The 26,168-nt window shown below is 36.6% G+C and overlaps 1 protein-coding gene across 9 annotated transcripts in view; it reads left to right on the plus strand.

Moving 5' to 3' along the window:
- Positions 1 to 26,168, plus strand: part of HDAC9 (histone deacetylase 9) — an 814,141-nt gene that overhangs the window by 453,563 nt on the left and 334,410 nt on the right. For 2 of the 9 annotated variants that reach the window (XM_084896713.1, XM_084896719.1), the window contains 4 exons: positions 368 to 518; positions 1,487 to 1,613; positions 3,867 to 3,988; positions 22,995 to 23,126. In XM_084896713.1, the coding sequence (XP_084752839.1) occupies positions 368 to 518; positions 1,487 to 1,613; positions 3,867 to 3,988; positions 22,995 to 23,126 (532 nt within the window). The remainder of the gene's footprint in view (positions 1 to 367; positions 519 to 1,486; positions 1,614 to 3,866; positions 3,989 to 22,994; positions 23,127 to 26,168) is intronic. The other 7 variants (XM_084896714.1, XM_084896716.1, XM_084896715.1 and 4 more) reach the window with 5 other exon arrangements.

Consider the following 26,168-nt stretch of genomic DNA (forward strand, 5'->3'; position numbering starts at 1 on the left):
TTATTTGTAATGGGGGAAAAGTGGTAAAGTAGACTCTGGACAGTTCCTGCCTTTGCCTGGATTTGTATATTTGAGATGACAAAGCAAAGCTACTCAGGGAACTAAAGATCTGAGTGAATTTGGTAATGCTTTTTGACAGGTCATGAAGCTCCCTAAAAATGACCTTACGGATGATGTTAAGAATGACCATCTATGTGGCATTCGATGCTTGCCTTTAGACTTTAATAATTTATCAGAAAAAAAATGGGTAAACATGTCAACTAAATCCAAGCAAGTTCTAAAAAGCTCCCAGCATTTCGATTTTGGTCAGTGATGACAATGAAGCTTAAAGAAAGTGCACACTCTCATGTCTTTCTCTTCTCGTAAGTTGCAACAGGAACTTCTAGCCATAAAACAGCAACAAGAACTCCTAGAAAAGGAGCAGAAACTGGAGCAGCAGAGGCAAGAACAGGAAGTAGAGAGGCATCGCAGAGAACAGCAGCTTCCTCCTCTCAGAGGCAAAGAGAGAGGACGAGAAAGTAAGAGGCACCAGGGTAAAAGATGACCCTCTCCCCTCCCCTTTCGCCCATCGTCCTGCAGAAAGAAGCCTGAGGAAGAGTGGAATTGAGTTTGTCAAGATTGCCTGCATTAAACTATGAGAATAAATTAGAGTCTCGAACGTAAAGCTGTGGCGTCGCCTGTCAGCTCTCCGCATTCAGTCTGCAAAGCATCTCAGGGCTTAAGAAAGGCATTGTTCAGCAAAATATACTAATTTCCCCTTTTTTGATTTTCAGAAACAATGTTACAGTAAAGCAATTCAGCTCTGCCATACGGTTTAAGCATAACCTTTCTCTGGCTCATGAAATAATTGCTCTGGAGTCCAGTCTGGCCTCTATATAGTTTTTGAGTAGTGAGACCTTGGGAAGATTTAAGGCAGAACATTTGCAAAAATAAAAAAGCTATCCACAAGAGGGAGACAGATCCAAATAATTCCCTTGCAATGAGGTCAGTTAAAAATCAGGGTGTCCCAAGTTTAGAACTGGATGAGTTGAACTGGAATTGTAGCAGGACTGATTTGTTTAATGCTCAAAAGAGGCTTTGTAAAAAAGTTTGTTTTTTCAAAATAGTGATTCAAAGAGATCATTTTTTATGCGTTTAGTCACTTACAGGGTTCCCTGAGGTTCTTGATTTTTAAAAGGCAATGTTTAGTTTCCCAGCAGTTAAAGTTTAGAAAAAAGTTAGTATTAATTCTAGGACTCCCCTCTCTGCAAAAGCAATTAAGAAAATCATCGAAGGTCTTTTGAAAATTGGCACTTTTAATTAGGAGTTACAAAAGCTTCCTATGCCATTTTCTAATGCCCATGTAGACTCTGGTTTCTTCTTGCGATAGGAAGACTTCATATGCTGTGACCAGTGGTGTTACTTCTTAAATTTTGCTAACTACCTTAGAAGCATTGAAAGGATGCAGCTCTAAGCCAGCATCTGTTTCTGTCCGCGTGTGTTACAGGGGCAGTGGCAAGTACAGAAGTAAAGCAGAAGCTTCAAGAATTCCTGTTGAGTAAATCAGCAACAAAAGACACTCCAACTAATGGAAAAAATCATTCCGCGAGCCGCCATCCCAAGCTCTGGTACACGTATGTGCAGTGTTCCGCTGTTTTCATTGCCCAGGGATAAAGAGCACAGGTTGTGGACTCAGCCCACCTGGGCCCCGATCTGGGGCTTGAGGGTTCTCAGCCATTTGGTGCTGGGTCAAGTTCTTAAATCCTCTACATTCCAGTTTCCTTCTCTGTAAATGAAGGCTAATCACAGAACCAGCCCCCTCAGCCTGCTCGGGGAGCCCTATGAAATAATGCGGTAAAGTGTGCAACAGAGGGCAGGGCTTACTCAATGCGAGTGGGTAACATCTTGAGGGCCAGGAAGAATATATGTTCTTTCCTCCACGAGTCAACTGACAAGCGTGGGCTGGGGCCTAGAAATGAATCCATACTTTGCATGTTTCTAGTCTCAGACGGCGCCTCTGATATCTTTACAGTAATTTCTGAACGTTTGACAGGTTGAGATTTCATTTTACTTGGCTTGATAGAAGATGGAGAGCGGAGCTATTTTTAAAAAGTCCAGACTTCTTTTTTTTTTTTTTAATTTAAAACATAAAAAGGGAAGGGAGAGAAAGTGAAGGATGGTAGCTAAATGAATCGAAGTCTTCAGTTACTGCGTTACCCCTGCACACATCACCCAGTTTCTTCCCTCCCTGTGAAATGAGAGTAGACTGGCTACTGACACATGTGGGCCATATAAGGCATTGTGGGATTGCAGTTTTTATGGATATGTTTTCCCAAGTCCAGTAAAGAGATACACCAATTCTTTCTGCAAAACATAAAAAGTGGGAGGTGTTTTTTCAAAATCAGGACAAAACTTACAGGCAGAGCATATCTAGCTAATAGACTAATGGATAAAAGTTTAATTTCTCTGGTTTTACAAACGTTTGCTTCATGACCATAGGATTTTTACACTTACATATTTTTAATCTCTCACATCATGAGGATAAAGGAGTAAATATTTGATTCCTCTGTTATAATGAAATTGTAAGCACCCAAGGAATTTTATTTAAAATATAAGGCCTGTGTACTTATATTTTATAAGTATCTGCCCTTCTCTGCATCCCAAGAAAGGTAACAGAGGCAGGCGCTGTATAAATATAGTGATAATCACAGTTTCTATCATGTATGTCAGTTCACTTGAGAAACCAATCCAGAAAGACAACTTTCAAATGTTCAATCAACATCACAGTCTTTAAAAAGAAATGCAGTTTTATCACCTAAAATTACAAATATAATTTACAAGGAATCCATATTCTTTTTTAGGTAAAGCCTAGTTTGAGAAGAGAGACTTCTTAAAATCCTTAGCCAAGAATATGTTCATTGATTTTGGAGAGAGGAAGGGGGAGAGAGGGAAATATCAAAGTGAGAAAAAAAAATATCTCAGTTGCCTCCCATTCAAACAGCACTGGACCTGCAGCTTTGTTGGTGTGCGGGACAATGCTCTGACCAGCCGAGCCCTGTGGTGCTGGGTAAAGTTCTAGGAATTATGGAATCTGAATTTAATACTTTTTTGCAAGGTGAAACACCTTTAAACCGGTTCATTCTTGAGAATGCAGTTCAGATGAATCCCAGTAGAATAACCACCTTGTTGGTGATAAGAGGCCCTATCAGTTGTTTCCTTCATACATAAAAATTAGAGATGTTTACATCCACTGTGTAGTCTGCGATCAGTCCTGTAAACTACTCTCCAGTCACACAATGGCATCTCTTTCCCTGAAGTTATGCAGAAAAGAGAAGACATTCTGAAAAATCAGTTTTGTACTCAAAAAGGAAGCGGTCCCTAGTCTTCACCTTGGACTGGTATAAGTCAATAGACCTGAGGCCGCCACAGTGCTGTCTTTTCCGTAGAAAAGCAACTCCTGCGCTTTCATGGACCAGATAGCAATTTTAAAAATGAAGTGCTTCCGTATGATTGCTTTTACCTTGGTGGTTCTACATTATTGACTGAAAAGGATTTGGATGATGACTTTTTCACTAGTATGGCTCTTAAGAAAACACACACACAGTAATCTCAGATGATCACAATGCAGGCTTGTGGTAAATTCTCTCCTTCGATAAAACAAACTCTGCTGTGTGACGGTGTGACCAGGCACACATGGGCATTCTTGGGGGTCCAGAATCATTGCGTCACACGTGAACTCGGTCACATGAGGCTGTGGTTTGTACACACTAAAAAGAAAGAACATAAACACGGCTGAGACACGTGTACAGCATGTGCAACTGATTATTGCTGACCAACATGCAGGAAAAACTCCAGTGCACGTGGTGACCCCTTCTTTTCCCTTCTAGGGCTGCCCACCATACATCATTGGATCAAAGCTCTCCACCCCTGAGTGGGACATCTCCTAACTACAAATACACATTACCAGGAGCACAAGATGCAAAGGACGATTTCCCCCTTCGGAAAACTGGTGAGTTTGTTCTTCCATCACATACCTGCACTTTCATTTTGCCTCTAGAAGGAAGTCAAAGGATTTGAATCAGAGAGCTATTATGCCCTCTGCACCCATGGCCTCAGCATTAACAAGAGTACATTTGGCCACAGGCATGCGCACATGAACACACACACACACACACACACACACACACACACACACCTGTTGTTACAAAGTTGATTCAATCTGAAATTGAAGTACCTTTTGTAATTTAAAAGCTTATCATGTTTGGATTTTAGTTAGGTTGTCTTCTTAGCAAACAAGGGTCACATTAAGGGGAATAGAAATTCGATTTTTCAGAAAATTCTGATCTTTCCCACTAATGAGGACCTCTGTAATTTTCACCATTTATCTGATTTTCCGTTGAGCCTCAGTCATTTACCGCAAAAAAAGGGAAAAATAAAGTTTTCTTTTCGGGGTTTTAAAGACCTTACATTTCAGTTGTTTAAGTGGTGAAAACAGATAAGGCCAAAGCTACCTCCCGAGTAAGTGACTTGCCTAATGTCTCGCAGATCACAAGAGAACGCAGAGTAAGTTTTGTACCTAATAACCTTTTGCAGTTCTATTAAAATGGGCCTTGGGGAGCTGGGACAGTGCAGCTTCTACTTGGAATTTAGCCAGCAGCCCTGTGGCTGTAAAGCCTGTGTTTGTTTCAATATTTCCTTCTCCTCTGTGAGCCCTCTGGTGTGTGCATATTTAACATGTTAAATGCTCTTACCTCTATAATAAATATATTTCAAGAATTTAGCAAGATAGAAGCATAAATAGCATTCATGTACTATTTGTTCAAAATTTGTTATTTCTTTCAAATATGGCTCTTTAGAGAAAGTTGTGAATTTAAAAAATATATATATATCCACAATGTAATCTGAACATGTATTCATAGGAGATAATTTGGTCCATTTTACTCAGGTCTACTTGAAGAAGTATGGATCAGTGTAATTTGTATATGAAATCCATGGAGACAAAATGACTTTAACTAATTATATTTATTTTCCCAAGCAATTTTGAATACTTTAAATGGATATACATTGTAAAAACACATGCTGAAGCTATTTTCTCTCCTATAATTTACCTGTAGCAAAATGAAGATTTAAAAATCAATCGTGAGTAAGAATATATTACTTAATGTCCATTGTACCAGGCACTGGGAAGGAGTTTCAGTATTACAAAGCAATCCATGTCTTTTTTTTCTTTTAATAACCCAAATATTTCACCATTCTACTATAAAACAATAGCTACAGTAAAATACTTCAAGAAGGGTATGCAAAGGGAAGAATAAATTTTATGTATTGCATCAGAATTTAACACAATTACCTACAAATCAGATTGCCTTTTATATAAATAAACGTCTCTGGGATAAAAGGAAGAAAGCAAAGAGTGAGTCTCCACGTGTTTCTAAAATACAGAGTTCAGTTTATGAAAATCGATCCATAAAGGACATGAGTTTTAGAATGTGCGGTCTTTGATCTGCAGCCTTGACATTTACTTGCACCAATGGCTTGTGCAGGAACTATTGACAGAGATTATGTGAATATGGCCCCAGGTCTCGGGGCAGTGACTGGCATTCAAGAGCCCATGGAGTCACTAAAAGGAAAGAAAACACAAGTCCCCTTATGGCAGGAGGTTACTGATGAGTGATACAGTTACATTCACAGAGAAAGCCTTCCACCCTGCTGTGCACACAGCCTTTGAATGTATTCTTTCCACTGGGAGACTGAAAACTGACTGCAGAAGAAGTGGCCTTTGGAATCAGTAAGCATCCAGAAAGAAAATCTGATGTTTCTAATACTGTAGGACAAGTACAAAAAACCCTTACTTTGTGTCCCATTGTTTCCATGAGAACCGTTTAGGATTTTTCCTCTCAGAAGAATGAATAGCAAGCTCTTAATTTATTCTCTTAGCCATTCTTATCCCCAACAAAATCAAAAGAGAAGTCCTGTTCACAATATGTTACAGAATCTCATTCAAAACTGTACCAATATGAAAGGCATTTTCTGTGTCTATGTTTGCCCAGTATTTTAAGTTTCTTCTTTTTCTATTGAAAATCTGATACTTATGAAGGGTCAGACTATTGATTTGTAAAACCAGATATTTTCTAGCATTGTACCAACAGAATTATTGAACAACCATTAATACTTTTATCTCTATAGGAGCTTCAGAATATTCCATAATTCAATTCCCATGATCTAAGAAAAGAATTATGTAATTAAATACAGATATTTTCCACACATTACCTAAAATACTTAGAGATACCCTTCATTAATTACAATAGGCAGAACTCTTCTGAATTTTATAAATATAACTCATTGAGTATATTTCCACTCCACTGTGAGAAAGGTTTTATATATATATATATATATATATATATATATATATATATATATATATATATATATTTGTACTAAAAGGAAGAACATTGAAATACATTCAAATAATAATTTCAGTTCAGCATTTGTTGTATTTTAGTGACCCAAGAGTTATTACAAAAGAAAGTAATAAAAATTTACCATAGTTAAACATGTGTGATGATTGAGGAGACTGTATAATTTTTGCAGAAAGCTACATCATATTAAGTGTAATTTTGAGTAGTGGCATTGATCATTTAGTGTATATATCAAGACAAGTTTTTCTGTTGGGACTTGAATATCATCCTCTGTGGTCTACTTGAATATCACTGAACTGAATCTTAGATTTAAAGAAAGTTCTTAAATAAGTGGATTTTCTAACTTTTGATCTGCATATAATACTAAATTCTTTCAGTTTCCTTTTAACACACATCAGTACTGAATTACCAGGGTGTGTTGGCAAGATTTAAGGGAGAAAAGCTGAAACCAGAGTAAGAAAATCTTTATGACCTTTAAAAAGTGGCCCCAGGGGTGTCCCTTAAGCAATGAACACAAGTTGGAACCTCTCTTGACCTCTTTGGACCCAACCAGACAGTGACAACCTAGGAATAAGTCAACCATGGAGTCTCATTTGCCTGCAGAAATCTGACCTTTGTCATGCAAAGTGGACCTTTACTTCCTTCCCCTTAGGAGAATCAGAGTAGCTCCTACAATTTGAGCATTTTGGAAACATCAGAATGATAGGAATAGAATAGGTAGCTCTAATCAGGCCCAGTCTAAACCACAGTTCTCTTAAAGGGAGGAATTGAGAGTCTTTTGCTCCTTTCTTAACCATAAACATCAAACACCTTTATAATTGGTAGTGAAGGTGAGAATAAAAAAATTGTGGTTTTTTTTTTTTTTTTTTCTTATGGCCCTTACTTCAAGTAGCACTCCCTTTTAGAATTATACCCTGTGATAATTTTCATTCTTTAACCCAATGATTTGTTGGTACTGAAATTTGGAATATTTTACTGAGCTTTCTGGTTTGGCTGCAAATAATATCATGCTATAGTAGGTGACTTTTTTCCTCCTAATATAGTATATTGCTGGACAGATAGTAAACTATAAAAACTAGGGGAAGAAAGTTTCTGGGTCCAGACACTTTTGAAATAGTCCATAATTCTAACAAAGATAGTATGTATGTGGTGACTTTGAACTGACCTTCAAAACCACTTGCCTTGGATTCTGTTCCAACGAGTGTGTGCATATGTCTCATAAAACATTATGGTAAAAAGTTCTAGAGGTTTTACGCTCCATTATATTATTGGGGTCTTTACCCAGTGAACTTGGCCTTCCTTTGAATGTTGCAGTCTTTCCATTTAATACTTCTGAACAAAGTGAGCTGGCTGGCAAGATTAACCTCTTAAAGTGCACAAGCCATATAAAGCTTGGCTTAGGCTAATAAGACTGTTCCAGCCCCACTGCAATATTCACTTTAATGGTCAGCAGCCCTAGAATACAACTCAGGGATGGAAAGGGTCCAAACACAAGTTAAGGCTTTGGAAGGCCAATGTCATTTTCCACATCCAGTAAATTGGAACGAAGGCAGAGATGAAATATATTCCCCTCCGTAAAGCAGTTGGAATTTATGTTGTGGTACTTTGGTAACCTGTTCGAATTATTATAATCCAGAACAAATACCCAGGAGATTTTTGTTTAATGTTTTAAAACCTTTCTGTCATCTTCTGCTCTCTCTAGTTCTCTGTCTTTCTCACAGTACATAGAGGTGTGTGTGTGTACACCTGGACACGCACACACATTTCTGCACAGATGGCACTTTTGCTTCTAAAAATATTCACCTACAATCTTAGTCCAGATTGACAATAAGGGGAATGCTTTTGTATACCTTAGGACTCTCATTTCCATTGACATGGCAATTCTTCTTGCCACAACATTGGCAAGAATCATTGAAATATGTTCTTTGTGATAAATTCACACCAATTTTCCAGAATTGAGAAGCAATAACACAGGCTTTGAAGCCATCTATTGGTTTGAAATCTGGATCCTGGATCTTGGGAAATATGTGTGATCTCTTTAGGCCAAAATTCTCTATAAAGTGGGAATAATTGTTGCACTTGGTTCACAAGGTTATTTTGAGAATTCAGTTGAGGAATGCATGGTATGCATTTTGGATCACACTTCCATGACTTAGAGAGTGCTTACTAGTTTTTTTGTATGTATTTATGTATGTATGTATATATGTCTGTATGTAGACCCTAGTGACCAGACATTATATAGCTTAATGTGATCATCCTTGTAAATCCTGTACCCATCTAGCACCATGCTTACTTATTAGAATATTATTGACTATATCCCCTATGCTGTACTTTATATGCCCATGCCTATTCTGTAACATCCATTTGTACTTCTAAATCCCTTCACCTTTTTTGCCTGTCCCCTGCAACAGCCCTGCCTGGTAAAGATGCTCATTTTTTAAACAATACATCTGAAATCAGAGAAAGTTTAGTGAATATTTCACAGTTTAATTAGCAATGTTTTTGCTGTACAAGATGATTGTGCATGTTCCAATTAATAAATTACTATAGTATTTACCCATGAAATAAATGGTTTAGAATAGTAAGATTCCTTGTGATAAAGAAAGAACATAAATTTACATGTGATTTTCAGCTGTCAGAGGGGAAGGAGGTGGGAGAGACTGGATGAGAGAAGGTGAAAAGGTTTGCCAAAGAACATATATGCATGATCCATGGTCACTTGGTGATGGCTGGAGGGAAGTGGGGACAGGGGCTGGGTACAGTTGGGCAAAGAGGGATTGGAGATGGGGACATCTATAATAGTGTCAACAACAACAACAAAAAATAGTTAAAATAGAAATTGTAAAAAGCATAATAGAAAAATAATGTCCCTAATTTTTTTAATTCAAAAATTAGTTATGGTTTGGTTAGAATTAAAGAACAAGATGCTCTAACAGTTCAATAAATAAGTTGGTCTCACAGATTGTGTATGCAATATGTTTGATGACTAGTTGGAGCTAAGAGCAAGTATTAATTTAGACTTGTGTGATAATTCATCAACCTTGTAAACACTTTGAAAATCTAACTCAAGTTATTTGCTTGTCGGGGAAACTAGTGTGAAGAAGCTAATATAGACTAGGACAGTGGTCGGCAAACTCAGCAGTCAACAGAGCCAAATATCAACAGTACAATGATTGAAATTTCTTTTGAGAGCCAAAATTTTTCTTCTAATGCCACTTTTCAAAATAGACTCACCCAGGCAGTGGTATTTTGTGGAAGAGCCACACTCAAGGGGCCAAAGAGCCACATGTGGCTCACGAGCAGCAGTTTGCCAACCACTGGATTAGGAAGACAAAGCATGGAGAGTAATTTCATGGTTTGGGGTTAGATCTGGCTGAGAATTCCATCACAGTGTTACCACTTAGAGCAGTGTGACCATGAGCTAGTTACAGGACTTCTCTGAGTCTCAGTTTTTTTCAAGTGTCAAGAAAGGGCAATATTTCCATTGCATAGTTACTGCAAGCAATGAAGTTACTGCATGGAAGTATCCATCACAGTGCCTGACATAGGACAATCTTGGTATATATTGCCTGTATGATAATAGTGTGGCATTAGTAGTAGGAATTATTCATTGTAGCCATATGGTAAAATTGTAAAAGAATTGAAGTGACAAAAAAAGAGTCTAGATTTGTGGTCTTAATCCTGTCACTAATATATGACCTTGAATATAGCATTTAATGATTTAAGATATTTGATTTCTCAATTAATTAAAATATTTGGAGAAAATGATTCCTAAGATTGGGTACAAATCTAACAGCAAATATATCATCATGCTTTATGAAGAAGAGTAAGATAGGAAAATGTTAATGAATTGAAGAATGTATAAGTAAGAAATAAATGATGGTGCTTTTGTAGAATTATATCTAAAATTCATTTTAATTAACTGTAGCAAAATCGAATGACATATTTTTCACTCCCCATAAAATACTCAATTAGAAGTAGGCAGGACATTTTAGATAAGATTGGAATGAGAAATTGGCAAAAAAATAATAATTAAGACTTAAAAGCATTTAGCCATCTGTTGTGTAATCATGAGAATGATTGAAAAATGACTCATAATTTGTAATATTCACAATTATATAACTTGAAATAATGGGAAAATATTCCATGATAATATATGCACATATATCTCTAGACATAGATAATGAAATAAATTAAAAGATTACAAAATAAATGATGAAATATTTGTGGTTATATTTTCTTTAAATTTTGAGCTACTTTGAAATGAGAGTGTCCTCTATGGCGAAGAAGTCTGGAAGAAACCATTATCAGTTTGCTCAAAAACTTTCTTAACATTTAAGGCAGCACATGTTAACATTTTACACTGCATGCTAGATTTTTCATTAAATGGTCTTAGTTTATTTGTATAATACAAAGCTATCCTTATTTCTAATGATCTCTTCTTTTAGAAAACTATTTGCTTTTCAGTTTTTTTATTTCAACATTTTATTGATTCCTTCATTCTTTCCCACCCATTCATACATGAGATCAATTCAAAAGTCATTTTTATGAAAAATTGATTCTCACATTTTCCTTTTCTGAATACCCATTTTCCTGTAATTTTTTTGCAGTAAAAGCTGGCAATCATATGTAAATTATTAAATATCATATTTTATACTTTTGCATTTATCTTATTTTGCCCAATTGGATGATAAAAATGTTTTTGAGACTTTGTAACTTCTTCATTTCCTTTTTCCCCTCTTTTTATAAAAATATAGTTTTATTGTTTTTAGAGAGGAAAGCAGAGTGAGGGAGAGAAACATAAATGACTAGAGATAATCATTGATTGGTTGCCTCATGCATGCCCCACACTGCTTATTGAGCCTGCAACACAGGCATGTGCTCAGACTGTTAATCAAACTCTGACCTTCATGTTCATTGGTCGACGTTCAACCACTGAACATATTTATTTCTTATCTAACAAACCACACATTGTTTTGGGCCTATTCGTAGGTATGAAAGACATCAATATGAGTAGAAAGGGTTTTTGCCCTTGAGGAGCTCACAGTTGTGATAGTGAGGCGCATGTATTGGTTAATAGAAAGTGGATTGAAAGTTAATTTAATTGAGCACTTGACCCACCTTGCTTCTTGAGGAGCTTCTATTTCACATTTCTAGGTTATAAACATTCTTGAGTGAAAGCAAAGATTCAAACCACCTGAAGAATGCAGATGAGAGAAGACACTGAGATATTATTTTTAGTTACATATTTAACTTTAAAAATACCCAGTATATTTAATTGGAATTATCTATTTTAATTTTATTACATTATTTTAAAATAGATAACACAATAAATTTCCATAGAAAATTTATTAGCCCACTGCAGTTGTACAGAGGGGATTCCTTGAAGATAGTTTAGACTAAGACTGCCTAAAAGAATTTTCTGTAATGATGAAAAGGTCTATATCTACCCTGTCCAATTCAGTAGCCACTAGACAGATGTAGGCACTTTATTTATTATTTAACCCTTACCTGAGGATATGTTTATTGATTTTAGAGAGAGAGGAAGGAGAAGAGAGAAAAACATTGATGTGAGAGAGAAACACAAATCAGTTGCCTCCCTGACACACACAGACCAGTTTTGAACCCACAACCTAGCTATATACCCTGATCAGGGATTGAACCTGTAACATTTCGGTGTGCAGAATGATACTCAAACCCAGCCAGGGTCAATGTAATCACTTGAAATTGAACACAAAATGTGGCTGTTGTGTCTGAGGAGATAATTTTGTGTTGGCAAATTTTAATTAACTTAAATTTACCTATCCACATTTTGCTAGCTAGAGATCACATATAGGACTGCACAGTTATAAACATAGGAAGGCACACATGTGGCTGAAGTGTCACAAAACCCCTGCAGTCCCCAAGACACAAGTCATTAATCAGTCACAGCAAACTGTTCCCTCTGAGCTAGCCTTAGAACCATTATACATCACATAACTCAAAGAAAACATACTGCCTGAGCAGAATTAAGATTTTCAGGACTCTTAATTCTTAAGTAACAATCATCCAATAGTATACATTAGCTTAGTTTCAAAATGGTGAGGGGGGATTTGGAGGGTTCATTGAACTGAATTTTTCCAGTGTCCAGATGCTAGTAAATGATGCTAGTTTAATATGTTCACATGTTGTGATTAGAAATATAAGTTCCTGACCTGGTTTTGCTGGACTTTACACATACTAGTAGTAATGCTCCCGTCAAATGGTGACTAGGATAACCCAGTAGAGCGCTAGGCTTATGCCTTAACATCTTAACAAAAACAATGAAAATAGGCAAGCTCTTTCCTCCTAGTACAGCTCTGAGCAATTCCCAGGACTAACTCTCTTAAACCGCTGGGTCCTGCTCCAGCCCTGAGTCACTCATTCACAGTGAGATCAGTTATACTGGGGGGAAGGTTGAGGGCCACCTCACTTCCACCCTGTGTGTTTGGGTGGAGTTCCCACGAACTCTTTCTCTTTTCTAAAGTAGGAATCATCATTTTAGATGTGTTTTTTCTTCCATAATACCTAGTATCCAACCTTGCACAGAGCAAGTGCTCAGTCAGTATTTGTTGAAAGGAGTGTCTCATTCTTTTTATCTAACTGCTCTTACTACTTGTTCAGAAATGTTAAATCATAATTAAAACCAATAAAATGAAAAATCAGAGGAGCATTCTCTCTTTTTTCCCCATTCTTAGCTCAAGTACATTTAAACCACCTGAAATAGAATAAAATGGTTAGAAAAACAGTGTTGTTCTTCAAGTGCCTATGGAACATAAATTCAGTGAAAACCTGTTCAAACCACAACTCTGATTAAAGGTTTTAGCTGCCAAATAATATGTTCTGGTTAAAGCCACGTTAGTATTATGGAGTGTTTCATGAATAACAGCAAAGGCTTTATATTTTGCTGTTGATTTTCTCATGGGAAACTCACGTAAAGGAGAGTGATACCTCCCTGTTGACTTTAACTTTTAGAAATGCAAAGCATGCTGAAATTGTACATAATTCTCTTCTAAAGAAAAGGAAATAGCATTTCAATGGTTTTCCTCAGTGTCTAGTTGAGTTATGGTGGGACACAACAATTGATTTACCAGATGGGAGGTTACATTTTCTATTTAGCTGATTAAGTTGTAGGATTCTGGGATACCATAAAGGTCCCATGTAAAAGCAAAAATATTTTAATTGACTACATTTTGAAAGTAGCATTTAGAGGTTTAAACTCACCCCCCCTCTTTTTTTTTTTTTTTTTTTTAACTTACTCTGCACTAGAAAGGAAAATTGTCCTTAGAAACAGGTCTTTTCCTACAGTTATTTGGCTTAACAATTTAATATCTCAAGTGGAATCTGTTTTTTAAAATAGTAGCATGGTCCCACTTGAGTGAGTTTTGGAAATGGCTTGCTTATTGGGGCTATTAATATACACAAAGTACTCTCAGAATTTTAGGGTTAAAATAAACGATCCTTAACTTACACCCTTATGGAACTTTAGTTGAAAAAAATAAAAAAGCTATATTTTTTCTTCTTTTTTTCTCCCCCTCTCCTTTGGATTTTTTTTTTTTTTTTTTTTTACAAATAAGCAAGTATATTATTAAAACCCTTGTCATTTGTAGAAAACTAGAGGCCCAGTGCATGAATTTATGCAAGGGTAGGGGTCCCTTGGCCTAGCCAGTTATCTGAGCCAATCCAGGCCACCTTGCCTAGTCCTGATTAGGGATGATCAGGGCTGGCCAGAGTGAGGGACCGCAGGAGATTGGCTGTGGGAGTGAACTAACCACCAGGGAGCAGCTCCTGTATTGAGTGTCTGCCTCCTGATGGTCAGTGTGCATCATAGCTACCGGCCAGTCATCTGGTTACTTAGGCTTTTATTTAATAGAGAGATTTTATGTGCTAGAGTGGTAAATACTAATTTTAGTTTAAGTATCATCCTGGTATTTTTGCTAACTGATGGGTATATATCATTAATAGTTTTCTTCAATATCCTACTTTCTTACCTAAAAATAATACAACAACAATATAGCACAGTAAAACCTGATCTCATTAGAATATTCAGATTTCCAATGCAGTGCCAACGTTGGAATTCATTTGGCCGTTTCTATGGCTTCTATAATAAATTAGCACAAACTTAGTTGCTTAAAAGCACACATTTATTATCTGGAGGTCAGAAGTCCAAAATGAATCTCATTGGGCTAAAATAGAGGTGTCAGCAGGATTATGTTCCTTTCTGGAGGCCCTTGGGGAAATTCCATTTCCTGGCTTTTCCAGCTTCAGGGGCTGCCCATGTTCTCTGTTGTGTGGCCCCTTCCATCCTCAACACCAGCAATGACTAGTTGGGTCTTTCTCACACTGCATCACTCTAACGCTCTTAAGCTGCTCTCTTCCATATTTTATTTATTTATTTATTTATTATTAAATTATTATCTGTGTACATATACCATTGCCCCCCCCATATATGCCCTCCCTCCCCAGAGTTTTGTGTCCATTGGTTGTACTTATATGCATGTATACAAGTCCTTTGGTTGATCTCTTCTCTCCCCCAGATCTCCCTCCCCTCCCCGCTTCCATATTTTTAAAGGATCTTGTGATTATATTGGGCCAACCTAGATAATCCATGATAATGTCTTTATCTTTAAATCAGCTGGTTATCAACCTTAAATCTACCTGCAACCTTAGTTCCCTTTTTTACCATGTAAAGTCATAGTCACAAATTCTGGGGAATAGGACATAGACATCATTAGGGAGGTAGCATTATTCTGTCTACCTTAGAGTCTTTATTAGGATGATGTTTTTTCTACAAGGTACTTTGATTTACTACCCCTTTATCATTTTATTTGAATTTTGTTTTGAGGTTTACTTATCCAGACAGTCATCCAGAGAAATGTAGCTAAATAGAGGATGTTTGACTAAAGGTCTGTATGGAGAAGGGTCCTGAGGTGACCTTCATCAGTCCAGAGGCAACAGATTGCCTTTTACATCAGTCTGAACTCTTTAAAGTCAGAGAAAGGATCTTACTGTCCACATTTGCAGGCAAGAGAATGAAGGCACAGAAACATTGAGTAATACGTTGCCCAAATCACAAAATTACTAGCGGAGTCTAAACTAGAAAACAAATCCATACTCTTATGAAAGTAAACAGGTGCAGTACATGCTGAGAGCACAAGTACGTACAATAAAGGTTAAATTTATTCTGATTCCCAGGGAGTTATCAGGAGATAGGTATTAATTTTCTGAATGGGAACGTGTGTGCTGTCCCAGCAGGTGTGTCTATCAAATACAGACTAGGCTGCCCCAGGCAGATCTCACCCACTAAGATGGTCCACAACAGCTAGTGAAATCAGTTCACACCTCTGTTTATACATGTAGCCCTGAAGTGTCTGGGTAGAAACAGTGTTTAAAAGAGTTACACTCACAAATAATACTACTCATGACATTTCTATTTAAAAGAGTCTATAAAAGATACACCTAATAGAGAATAAATATAAAACTATGAAACACTTGGTACCCTTTTATTTCCATTCATAGACAGAAGTTAGTTCATTTCTGAAAAGATGAATAGAATTGAGTAATTCTAAACTTTTGGTTATCAGTATAGATTTTTAGAACTAAACAGGATTATTATAAGAAAAAAATAGAAGCATATCTATAAAGTCAGACTTCCCCCAAAGTAGTGTGTTATTTAAGTTGTGAAATACTAGCTCAGAAGGAAGACTGTATTACAAATCCTTAGGCTTTAGGCTAAAAAAAAAAAAATTATAAACTGATTTGAAGAAAATTAAAACTAGTTCCCAATCTGTTTGTTTTCTTGATCATTCTAAATTTTGTATATTTCCAAAATGTAAATCTTCCAAATTCACATTTGAAAAAAGTAAAGCATATAAAGAAATTAACATATAAATGCATTCTAGCTTTATGGGATATGGATTTCCTGGACTCCCACACATAGTAATTCTGCTGCATTCCATAAAAGGGACATTCCTTCTCCATTCCACATCTGCTGTAGACCTCTTGTAGTACATTCAACATCATGAAGCCTTTAGAAATTAGACCATTTGAAGTTTAGCCAGTACTCTTCTCAACATTTTCAAACCAGCCTTGTAATGTCAGGTTTCTTTCATGCATGGATGCATACAAGCATGACATTTATTCATTCAACAACTGTTTATTGAGACCCACCCTGAGTCTCTATATTTGATAAGTATGAATAATAGACATAAAATCAGTTACTATATTGACTGCTCTGAGCACTGTATGTGGTAATTTCAATGAAACAGTGAGGGTTAAAAAAATATTGCAGTAGTTTGAGGTTTAGAAGTGGTGGTAGGAAGTGTAAGGCTACATAAAAATAACACAAAATTTGACTATGAACTAAAGTATATATGCACACAATAGCCAAAAATGCCTGTATCTCAGGAGGGCTTATTTTTACTTGAATGGGAAAGAGCTGAGCATATCTACATGCTGCAAAGAAAGCCAGGAGAGAGCGGGAGTTTAAAGATACAGATTGAATAGCATCTGTTAGTATTGCATAATTTAGCTATTATTTGCTTGATATATATCTTTGAAGCCTTAACTTACATTCAGTATCCCTTCCATACCCTGTGAGCATATTTAATCTTTATTCCTTGAATTTTCCAGTACCTTCTTTGGATGACGTACATAGAACTGCACTTCCCTCCCACCTCTGTGGGTCAGTATCTCCCTGGGCCCTCAGGATTTTCTCTCAAGGCCAATGAATCTCTATCCTACAGCCACAACATGGCACTGATCACAGTATATTATTCATTCCTGCTATACCAGTCTTTTTTCAATCATTGATTCACTCATTGATTAAGTAACTAGTGGGTTTATTTTATCTAATAGACCCTGTCTAAATGCTAAATAAACAATGGAAACATACCTAGACATGTTCACACACATTCCCAGTCTTAATGGAACTTGTAGACTTGGCTCTCAATATTGTTATTCAATAGCTCTTAATTAATTAAATTTAATTAAACTAAATTGATCATTTAAATCTTAACTGTAGTGATGAAATATTTCACCACACATTATAATTTTAATTTCTTTCTGTCCAGAATCACAATGTTTGATTAAAGTATCTTAACTGATTAAAAATGGTAATTTTTACCTTAAATGTCATAAAAATTCAAAGGAAATAGTTATTCCCTCTTCCATTTTTTAAAGAAAGCATTGAGTAATATTTGTGCATCCATTCATTCATGTGACTTTTTCTGAGAGCTGGTAAAGCCAGATGAGTATGAGGCATTCTGGGAAAACATGGTGAGGAAAAGGAAACAGGGTTCACCAGAGAGTACTGCTCTTGGATTAGGAAACTGAGTGGCTTGTCATGGGCCTTTGGATTCTGGAGGCCCCTGCCCTGGCTCATGAAGTGAGGCATCTGGGCACACTAAGGGAAGATGCCCACCCAGGGCAATTCTCCTTTGCCTCCTATTCTTCTTTGATCATATCCAGTGGACATGAAGAACTTCTATATACCTCGGTATGTGGTATTGAATTTTTGTCTAAGTTATTGGTGTAAAGCCTATTCATAATTTAGGATGAAAAGTGAACAGAGACTAAATAATAAATAAACACAGTAATCATTCTTAATAAACGGTAATATATTTGCAACATAGAACAAAACAGTGTGGAAATTATAAACAGGCAAGTTAAAAAAAAAGTGATGAAAATACATAAAGTCAATTATTAACCAAAAAAGCATTTAACATATTCTGAGTAAAAGATCAGAAAATGATTATTATTATATTTGTTGTTATTATAGGTAAAGTTGCACTCAGCAAAGGGAATAGATCAGTTGTCAGTTGTAACCTTTAGTCCCTCTACTTATGTGTGCATTTTAGTTGTTTTGTTTAATCCTATATGATAAAAGGCTAATATGCAAATTGCCCCCTCGATGGGGAGTTTGACTGGGAGCTCAACCAGGGGGCAGGGCTGGCCAGCCAACTGCCCTCGGCCCCTCCCCCTTGACGGCCCCACCCCAGATTGGTCCCCCACCCCAATTGGGGGTGGGGCCAGCCTGCCAACCTTCATCATCCCCTCCCCCTAGTCAGTCCAACCTGATTGGCCCCAATTGCAGTGGGCCAACCAGACCCCCCAAGCACAAATTCATGCATTGGACTTCTAGTTTTAATATAAGCTCCTTGATCTTATCTGTGTATTCCATGAAGCATTCATCTATTCAACTTCTATCTATTGGACAACTTATCTTTTGACAGACAGTTGAGCTAGTAACTTTGTTCCACCCCTCTAAACTTCCACCACAATGCTTGGTAGGCATCCTTACTGCTCTGTAATAGATGATAAAATGACTCATGGAGATAAGCAACTCACCCAGGGTTACAGTTAGTACGTGGAAAAGTTAGCCTTGAAATCTGAGTCTGACCTGTTTGTTTGAGAGACCTCCTTGCTTCTACAAAAGATAGTATCCATGCCTGTATGTGTGTGCACATATATGAAAATGAAACTTACGCACTCCAATCTCAGGGATGAAAAGTCTGGGTTTTATCACTTCACTGTGCCTTGCTATCTAGATTTTTTAAGGTGTGATTCTGCTACTCAACTTTACTATTTATTTGCTATTGTTTGTTCTCATAACATCACACCTAAGATCATTCTCTACCATGGAGATCCTTATGAGAAGAAAGATTTGAAATAAATTTACTTTATGAAACAGAAGCATTTCTTCTGTTTCTTTTTATTCACTTTTTTTCTTTACAAAGAGAAAACGTTTTTCACTCTGTCCTCTTTATTTTAATATTGATTGTTTTATTTAAATAATGATAATCAATTTTTCATGCAAGTTTTCCATCTCAGCAGACAAATGCATTTAGATAGGCACATACACTAAAAAGCTTTGCTTCTGTTTCTGTGATTAATTGAGATGCAGAGAGTGATGGGTGTGGGGTAAAAATAGAAATGCAATTAGTGCAACTAGGCATGAAATATGTTCAAATACAAGCAGAATGTCTCCCCAGTTAGTGATCTCTCTCTGGGCTCTTGAGGATTTGAATCCCATTAGTAAGTCACTGGAATGGAAATCTTCAGACTTTAGGGAGACCAGAGCATTAAGAAAAATGGAATTAACTTTAACTGCAAACTGAGTCAGCACAATAGACCATTAATTCTTCTGCCTGGGCGTATATCATGCTGAGCTTTGGTGGGCGGGCTTCTGAAATGTTAGGACTGAGTTTATAAAGCATTGCAAGGACTAAATGATGGTTATCTATCATTCTATTGTGACTCAAAATCAGTATTGAAATATAGGCGAACATTTTTGCTAAAACCAATGGCTATGGACCTTTATTTAGAAAAATAGCATACAGTATGTTTTAAGAAAATCAATTTATGTTGCACTTTATGGAATATCAATAATTCCTAGTATTAAAAAATCCTTGTTGTCAATTGATATAGAGAGAAAAATCACAATGTCTCAAATATTATCATTTCAAATTGAGAAATTCCATCTTTCTGTATAGCTCCATAACCAATAGAAGTTGACTAACTTTGCTTTCTTTAGAAATAAATTGTATTACGGACGTTTTAACGTAAATTTATAAGTATAAAATGTATTGAAATATTTTGTATTTTCAAGCTACCTATGGCACTCCTGATTTCTGATCATCTTCACTTTCTTCCCTTACTGTGCCCTGCATCCTCTTTGAGAATCTCAATCTCTAATAGATATCACCTCATTTGATCATCCCTGTGAAGGACAATTGTTAGCAACTTCTATTTAGTGATTGCTTACCCAAGGATTTCTCACACTTGGCAATACTGACATTTGGCTCTGGGTAATTCCTTGTCATGAGGGCTACCCTGTGCATTGTGAGATATTTATAAAGATTCCTACCCTCTGTCCATTAGATTCCAAGAGCCACTCCCTATAGTAGCAATGTCCCTTGGTGTCAAAAATCGTCTCTGATGGACTAGTTTATCTTCTACTAGGTAGTATTTCATTTGATTCTATCAAAACTTCGCAAAATAAGCAGGACTGTGTTAATTAAAGTCTTGGCAGGAAACAGAACCTACACAGTATGGGTCATAGACTTGGATGCTTAGGGATGTTTAGGCACGCAGAAAATAGCAAAAACAGGAAGCAAGAATAGCAATGATTCCCTCCCCTGGGAAGAAGCAAGGAGAGGAGACAATGTTCCTGGAGTGCTGGGCAAGGTGGAGCCAGGGATCAGAGGCCTCTGGAGGAGACAAAGCTGATGCAGCACTTGTAGAGGAGAGAGCATAGGACATCCCGACCCCTCCCTCCTCCTTAATCTTTGGATCACTAGCCAGTCCCGACAGTAAGTTGAGCACCAATGAAAGAATTAAATCCTACCAGCAAAGGACCAGAATTATACAACCCTGGGATTCAGCCTCCATGAGCTCAGGGATCCAATCAGATGTAAAATAAGGAAGGTGTTAGACTTCTATGTTTCACAATGAAGAGGCAGGCTCAGAAAGCACTGGGATCTCATTGACAACCCCACAGCTGAGAAGTGGTGTCATGTGGACTCAACTCCATTGTTTCCACTGAAAACACAATGCCTTTTCTCCTCCATCTTTTGAAGTGGTTAATCAATTGATTTATTCCCTCTGGACAGGTAGCCTATAGTTTGATCCATTGGGATGCATCATAAAATCTGCCTAGATCCAAGTCTCAGAATCTGATATTTGTTCTACATATCCATTTAGCTAGGAATTCCTCTTTATTAGTTACAGCTTTCCAGAGGCAAAATTTAGTGTGATTAGGGGAATTTAAAAATAAATATATATATAAAGAAAAAGTCTAATTAAATTAATACAGTGGGAGGCCCAGAGAGTGATACATTTTAGGAGTCCAGTCATTGAGCTTTCTGTTCTAGATCCTCATTTCTTCCCTCTCCCCATTTTCTACTTGTACAATATTTTCAGGACCCAATTTTTTTACCTTTTTCAATATTTTCTGGCATAAAAACAGTTGTAGAACACAAAAAATTTAACTTTTTTATCTTTTGCAACTGAATATTTCTTTCAAATTCCAGTTCCAAGAAAACCTAGAATACATGGGCTCTTGGTCCAAGGAGAAGCTGCAGAGAAGTGGTGTGGGTGGGAGGGAAGCGTTGAGCGGGGAGAGAGGACAAAGAGAAAAACTTAAGTAGAAATATGTAAAGTCTAAAAGCAAAATAAATAAAGAGATAAATAAACTTTTAAGTTCTACCTGTGATACTATTTGCAGTCTGTACAATACAAAATTCCTTCGAAGAAAGCATTCTCACAGATCAAAAAATCTGGCTAAATTATAACATTGTGTCTGGTACAGATGATTAACAGTGCTTTGGAAAAAGCAGTTTTTGTATTTTTTATGGTATTCAGACTTAAGGTGGAGGAGCAGAATTTTCAGTAGTTAGAAGCCTGGACTCGATCTAGACTACCTGATACAGGTTCTGGCTTTATCTCAGTTTGTCTATGACCTTGGGCAAGTTACTTACCTCTCTCTGTGTTTTGTTTTCACAATGATATATAATCAATGTATAAATAGAGTCTATGCCATATGGATATTTTATGCTTAAACAAGTTAATATTGACCAAGTGCTTAGAACAATTTGTCATAGAAATCAATCATTACATAAACTCTAGCTATAATCAGAGGTCATTATATAAATGTTAGTTATCACTATATAAATCAGTGAAACATAGGAATCACTATATAAACTTTATGTAAAAATATATGATGTAGAAATCACTATATAAAAATTAGCTAACATCAGAAATGTCTTTTCCATCATCATCATAACCACCACTATCACCATCACCACCACCGCTACCACCATCACCACCACCATCATCATCATTGATTTCTACTACCCAGAAAGTCAATCCAATGTTTCCATTCTTCTAAAATATAATTACTTGAAAACCCAATAAATCATGACTAATTATAAAGTATCACTACTTTAAATAGTTTAACCAAGAAATAACAACATATATGTGAATAATGTGCAATTGTATTTCAGAACATATAGCCTAACGCATAAATTTTTAACGCTAAGAATTGGCCACCCTTCCTTTCTAATTCATTGTATACTCAATGTACAGAAAGTTTTATTCAAAGTGGTCAGAATGAGACATAAATTATATGCTACTGAGGTGTCTTCTTACTACCAGAAGTCAGGCCAGAGTCCCTGAAATCACATTAGGGTACTGTTTTTGTGGTTATTGAGTTTCACCCTTGAGAAAATTAGAAGGGCTGACACAGAAGGATAATAAATCTTACTCTGACCCAAACTTATTTAGTGATTAAGTTTCCTGCTACCAATTCAATTCTGTTAGATAAAATAAATACAAAAGTAATGTTTTAACTCCTTTTCCACTTTACATTTAGAGAAGGATACAAGCATTCCATACATTTCATAAAAATACGTACTATATGTCTGTTTAATGCAAGGTCAATGCCTTATTTACTTGCTTCGGGTTTTAATTTGAGGTGACAAGGGAACCAAAAATAAAAGGGGGAGCCACTGTTTATACACAGAAGTGATTGGCTCTCTATTTTTAATTTTTATCTATTTTCTTTGTCTCAATCCCCAGCCTCTGAGCCCAACTTGAAGGTGCGGTCCAGGTTAAAACAGAAAGTGGCAGAGAGGAGAAGCAGCCCCTTACTCAGGCGGAAGGATGGAAATGTTGTCACTTCATTCAAGAAGCGAATGTTTGAGGTGACAGGTAATTGAGGACTGGGCAGACACACACTAAAAAAATAAAAAAATAAAAAATGCTTGTCGTAGGAATGAAAAAGAAAAGCGTAGAACAAATATTCCTGTTGCATACTGAAAGTCATTTTAAGGAGAAACATTTCTTGAAACAAGATTATATTGATTCACTAGTAGTTCAGTAAGTCTTGCCATGCATTCACCAACTGTGTTAAACAGGAAATGAATGAAAAACAGAAAAATGTGTCCATCTAGGCATAACTAGGGAAGCCAAAGCTCACCTTGATCTTTTCAGAAACAGGCAGTCCATTTGGGGAATGCCAGCCACGAGGATATGACTTTTAATGAAATTTGATGAGAAATGAGCAGAGGGAGGTCGGAGACGAACACTTCGCCCATACTCAGAAATGAATGTAGGAAATACATCTGGGAAAATTAAACTACGTGGAACAGCAAACCTTGACTTTTCAACAAATTTACAGAACTCATAAATGACTTTATGTGTTTACTAGTGAACTGGGACTTATGGCAGGAGGGGGATATATTGCCTTTTATGAAGGGAAAGAATCTGTCATTTTCACTAGTCTCAAATGGAGGAGTTCTTATTTTTTTAGCTGCCCAGTTAGTAGCGGGGTGAACAGGTTAGGAAATTCAACCTGATGTCTTACAAAGCCCCCTAGTCCCAGTTGTACCTGGTCTGAAATTAGAGAAAACCTAGGGATACAAGAACAAAAAAGGCTAGCTAAAACAATAATACCAACTACTGATTAGTGAGTATCTACTTAGAGAGATGCATTGTGTCTGATCATTTCATTCAGTTGCATCAGTAAAGAAGTGGCAATCTACAACTATTTTTCTTCATTCTCAAGGAAAATTGTGCTTATACAAATGTAATCAGATGATATATTATTTCTCCAAGATCAGATTCTATTCTTAGCAGATATCTAAAAAGTATTTTCTTTTCTGTATCTCCTTTACCAATGATGATGTCTACTTTGGGGAGACAATATATATAGAGGATACTAATGCAATTTATTAGTTTGACAGATTATTTAGGGAGAAAAAGTTTAGTCTTCTATAAAATCGTGACAGATTAATATGTTTATCTAAAGAAAAGTATTAGTGGGAAATTTTTTCCTTGAGTGATAAGAAATACTAAATAAATAAAGAAAAATTATTTTGACTAGAGTTTATATTTATTTTACACTATAAAATATAATCACTAACTTAGATTAATGGGATTCTAAACTCAGAGTTAATAGACTTTTTTTCAAGTAAAAATCATAAGTTTTCATAATAGAGGTCCTTTGTGTGGTTGGAAAGTTGGGGAGTGAAGCAGTATTTTAATGAATACAAAGAAAAGTCAACATATTAATTGTTTAATATAAATAGATATAGGCGATTTTTCTAATTGGAGAATGCAGACTCACTCATAACAGAAAAATTTGCAGTAAATAGAAAACCATATAAATTTCTTTTTTAACTTCAAATTTTTATTATGTAAGATCATATTTATTTATCACAATGTTCTTTTCTACTTTCCTCTTAACTCTTTTTTTTTTATCATAACCCTTTTCTTCAGTCACATATTTCTTAACAAATTGCAGTGAAATTTCACTTAATACCTATCAGAGTTATGATTAATTCTCATTTATAAAGGTTACCATTTGCTAGTATTTTACTCCAGTTTATTTTCTTTGAAATGTCATGTTTTTCTTTTCCTAATTTTGTGAGGTAATGACTCCCCTTTTCATCTGAGAATAATAATCTGTATTCAAAAAGAGGCCTGGGCATGCAGTGGACACACATTTCTAGTCAACAAACAGAAGATCGGTGGGGCTTTAGTAGATATTTTGACTGGTTTGTTGTACTTACTCTAAATGTGTCAGGAGAATCTGGATTACAGGTCATTCAGCTTCCTTCACCTGTCCTCCTTGTCCTCGCTCTGCCAGTTTTTGTGTCATTTGGGTGAGCTCTGTTTGTATCTGAATGCTAGTTATTTTTTTGCTATCTGGTCACAGAGTAGCAATAGCATCATAGCAGTTAAATCGCTCTTGCTTTTTGGCTCTCACGGCTGTGTCTCTTCTCCGGTGCATAGGCTCAGTGGCTGCCGTCTGACACCCATACCACCTCTTTCCTCCCAGGAGATGACATGGAACCACCTTCCTCTCTTTCTTTTTTTTCTTTCCTTTTTAAAAAAAAAATATATTTTATTGATTTTTTACAGAGAGGAAGAGAGAGAGATAGAGAGTCAGAAACATTGATGAGAGAGAGACACCAATCAGCTGCCTCTTGCACACCCCCTATTGGGGATGTGCCCACAACCAAGGTACATGCCCTTGACCGGAATTAACCTGGGACCTTTCAGTCCGCAGGCCGACGCTCTATCCACTGAGCCAAACCAGCCAAACCGGTCTCGGCCATCTTCCTCTCTTTCAAACTCAAAATTTCTTCCCATCTCCCTTCCCAGGTCACGTTATTTGTCAGTTCTTAGCCTTAGCACATCCCTGTGCCCATGGCACCCTCTCTTCCATTCTCCCCTTCTCCATTGTCCCCTTTTCCTGAACTACTCTTGGGTAAGTTCTTACTGCATATCTTTTCTGGGATTTTTCTGGTTGTTCCCAGAAAGTCAGTTGCTACATCTCCCCCCAAACCTTTTCCAGTGGGAAGTTGTAGAATCCTGTCCCAATATGTGTTGCCTTCCATTGTAGTGCTTATCCCAGTGATTCTACATAAGGAAATCCCCCCCATCTGAATATCACATAAGATCATATCAATAATATAATGTTAAACTGATAAGACAGAATGTTTAAGGCAGTGGTTTCTGTTGTTTTTTTAAAGGCAGGGTATGGAAACAAGACATCCAGGAAAAATCAGTACTAGTTATACAGGAAAAACAAGAGTTAGGAGTCTGGCGGTAGAAAAGAAGCTTCTAGAAGGATTTTTTTTTTTTTTTAAATGTGTGTTTTCTTCTTTAAAAAAAAAAAAAGTAGCCAAGACAGAGGTAGAGGTTAAAAAAAATCAAGCCCACGATTGATCAGAATGCATGCAAGAT

Source organism: Pipistrellus hanaki (genome assembly GCF_964339955.1).
Source record: "Pipistrellus hanaki genome assembly, chromosome: 10".
Classification (NCBI taxonomy): domain Eukaryota; kingdom Metazoa; phylum Chordata; class Mammalia; order Chiroptera; family Vespertilionidae; genus Pipistrellus; species Pipistrellus hanaki.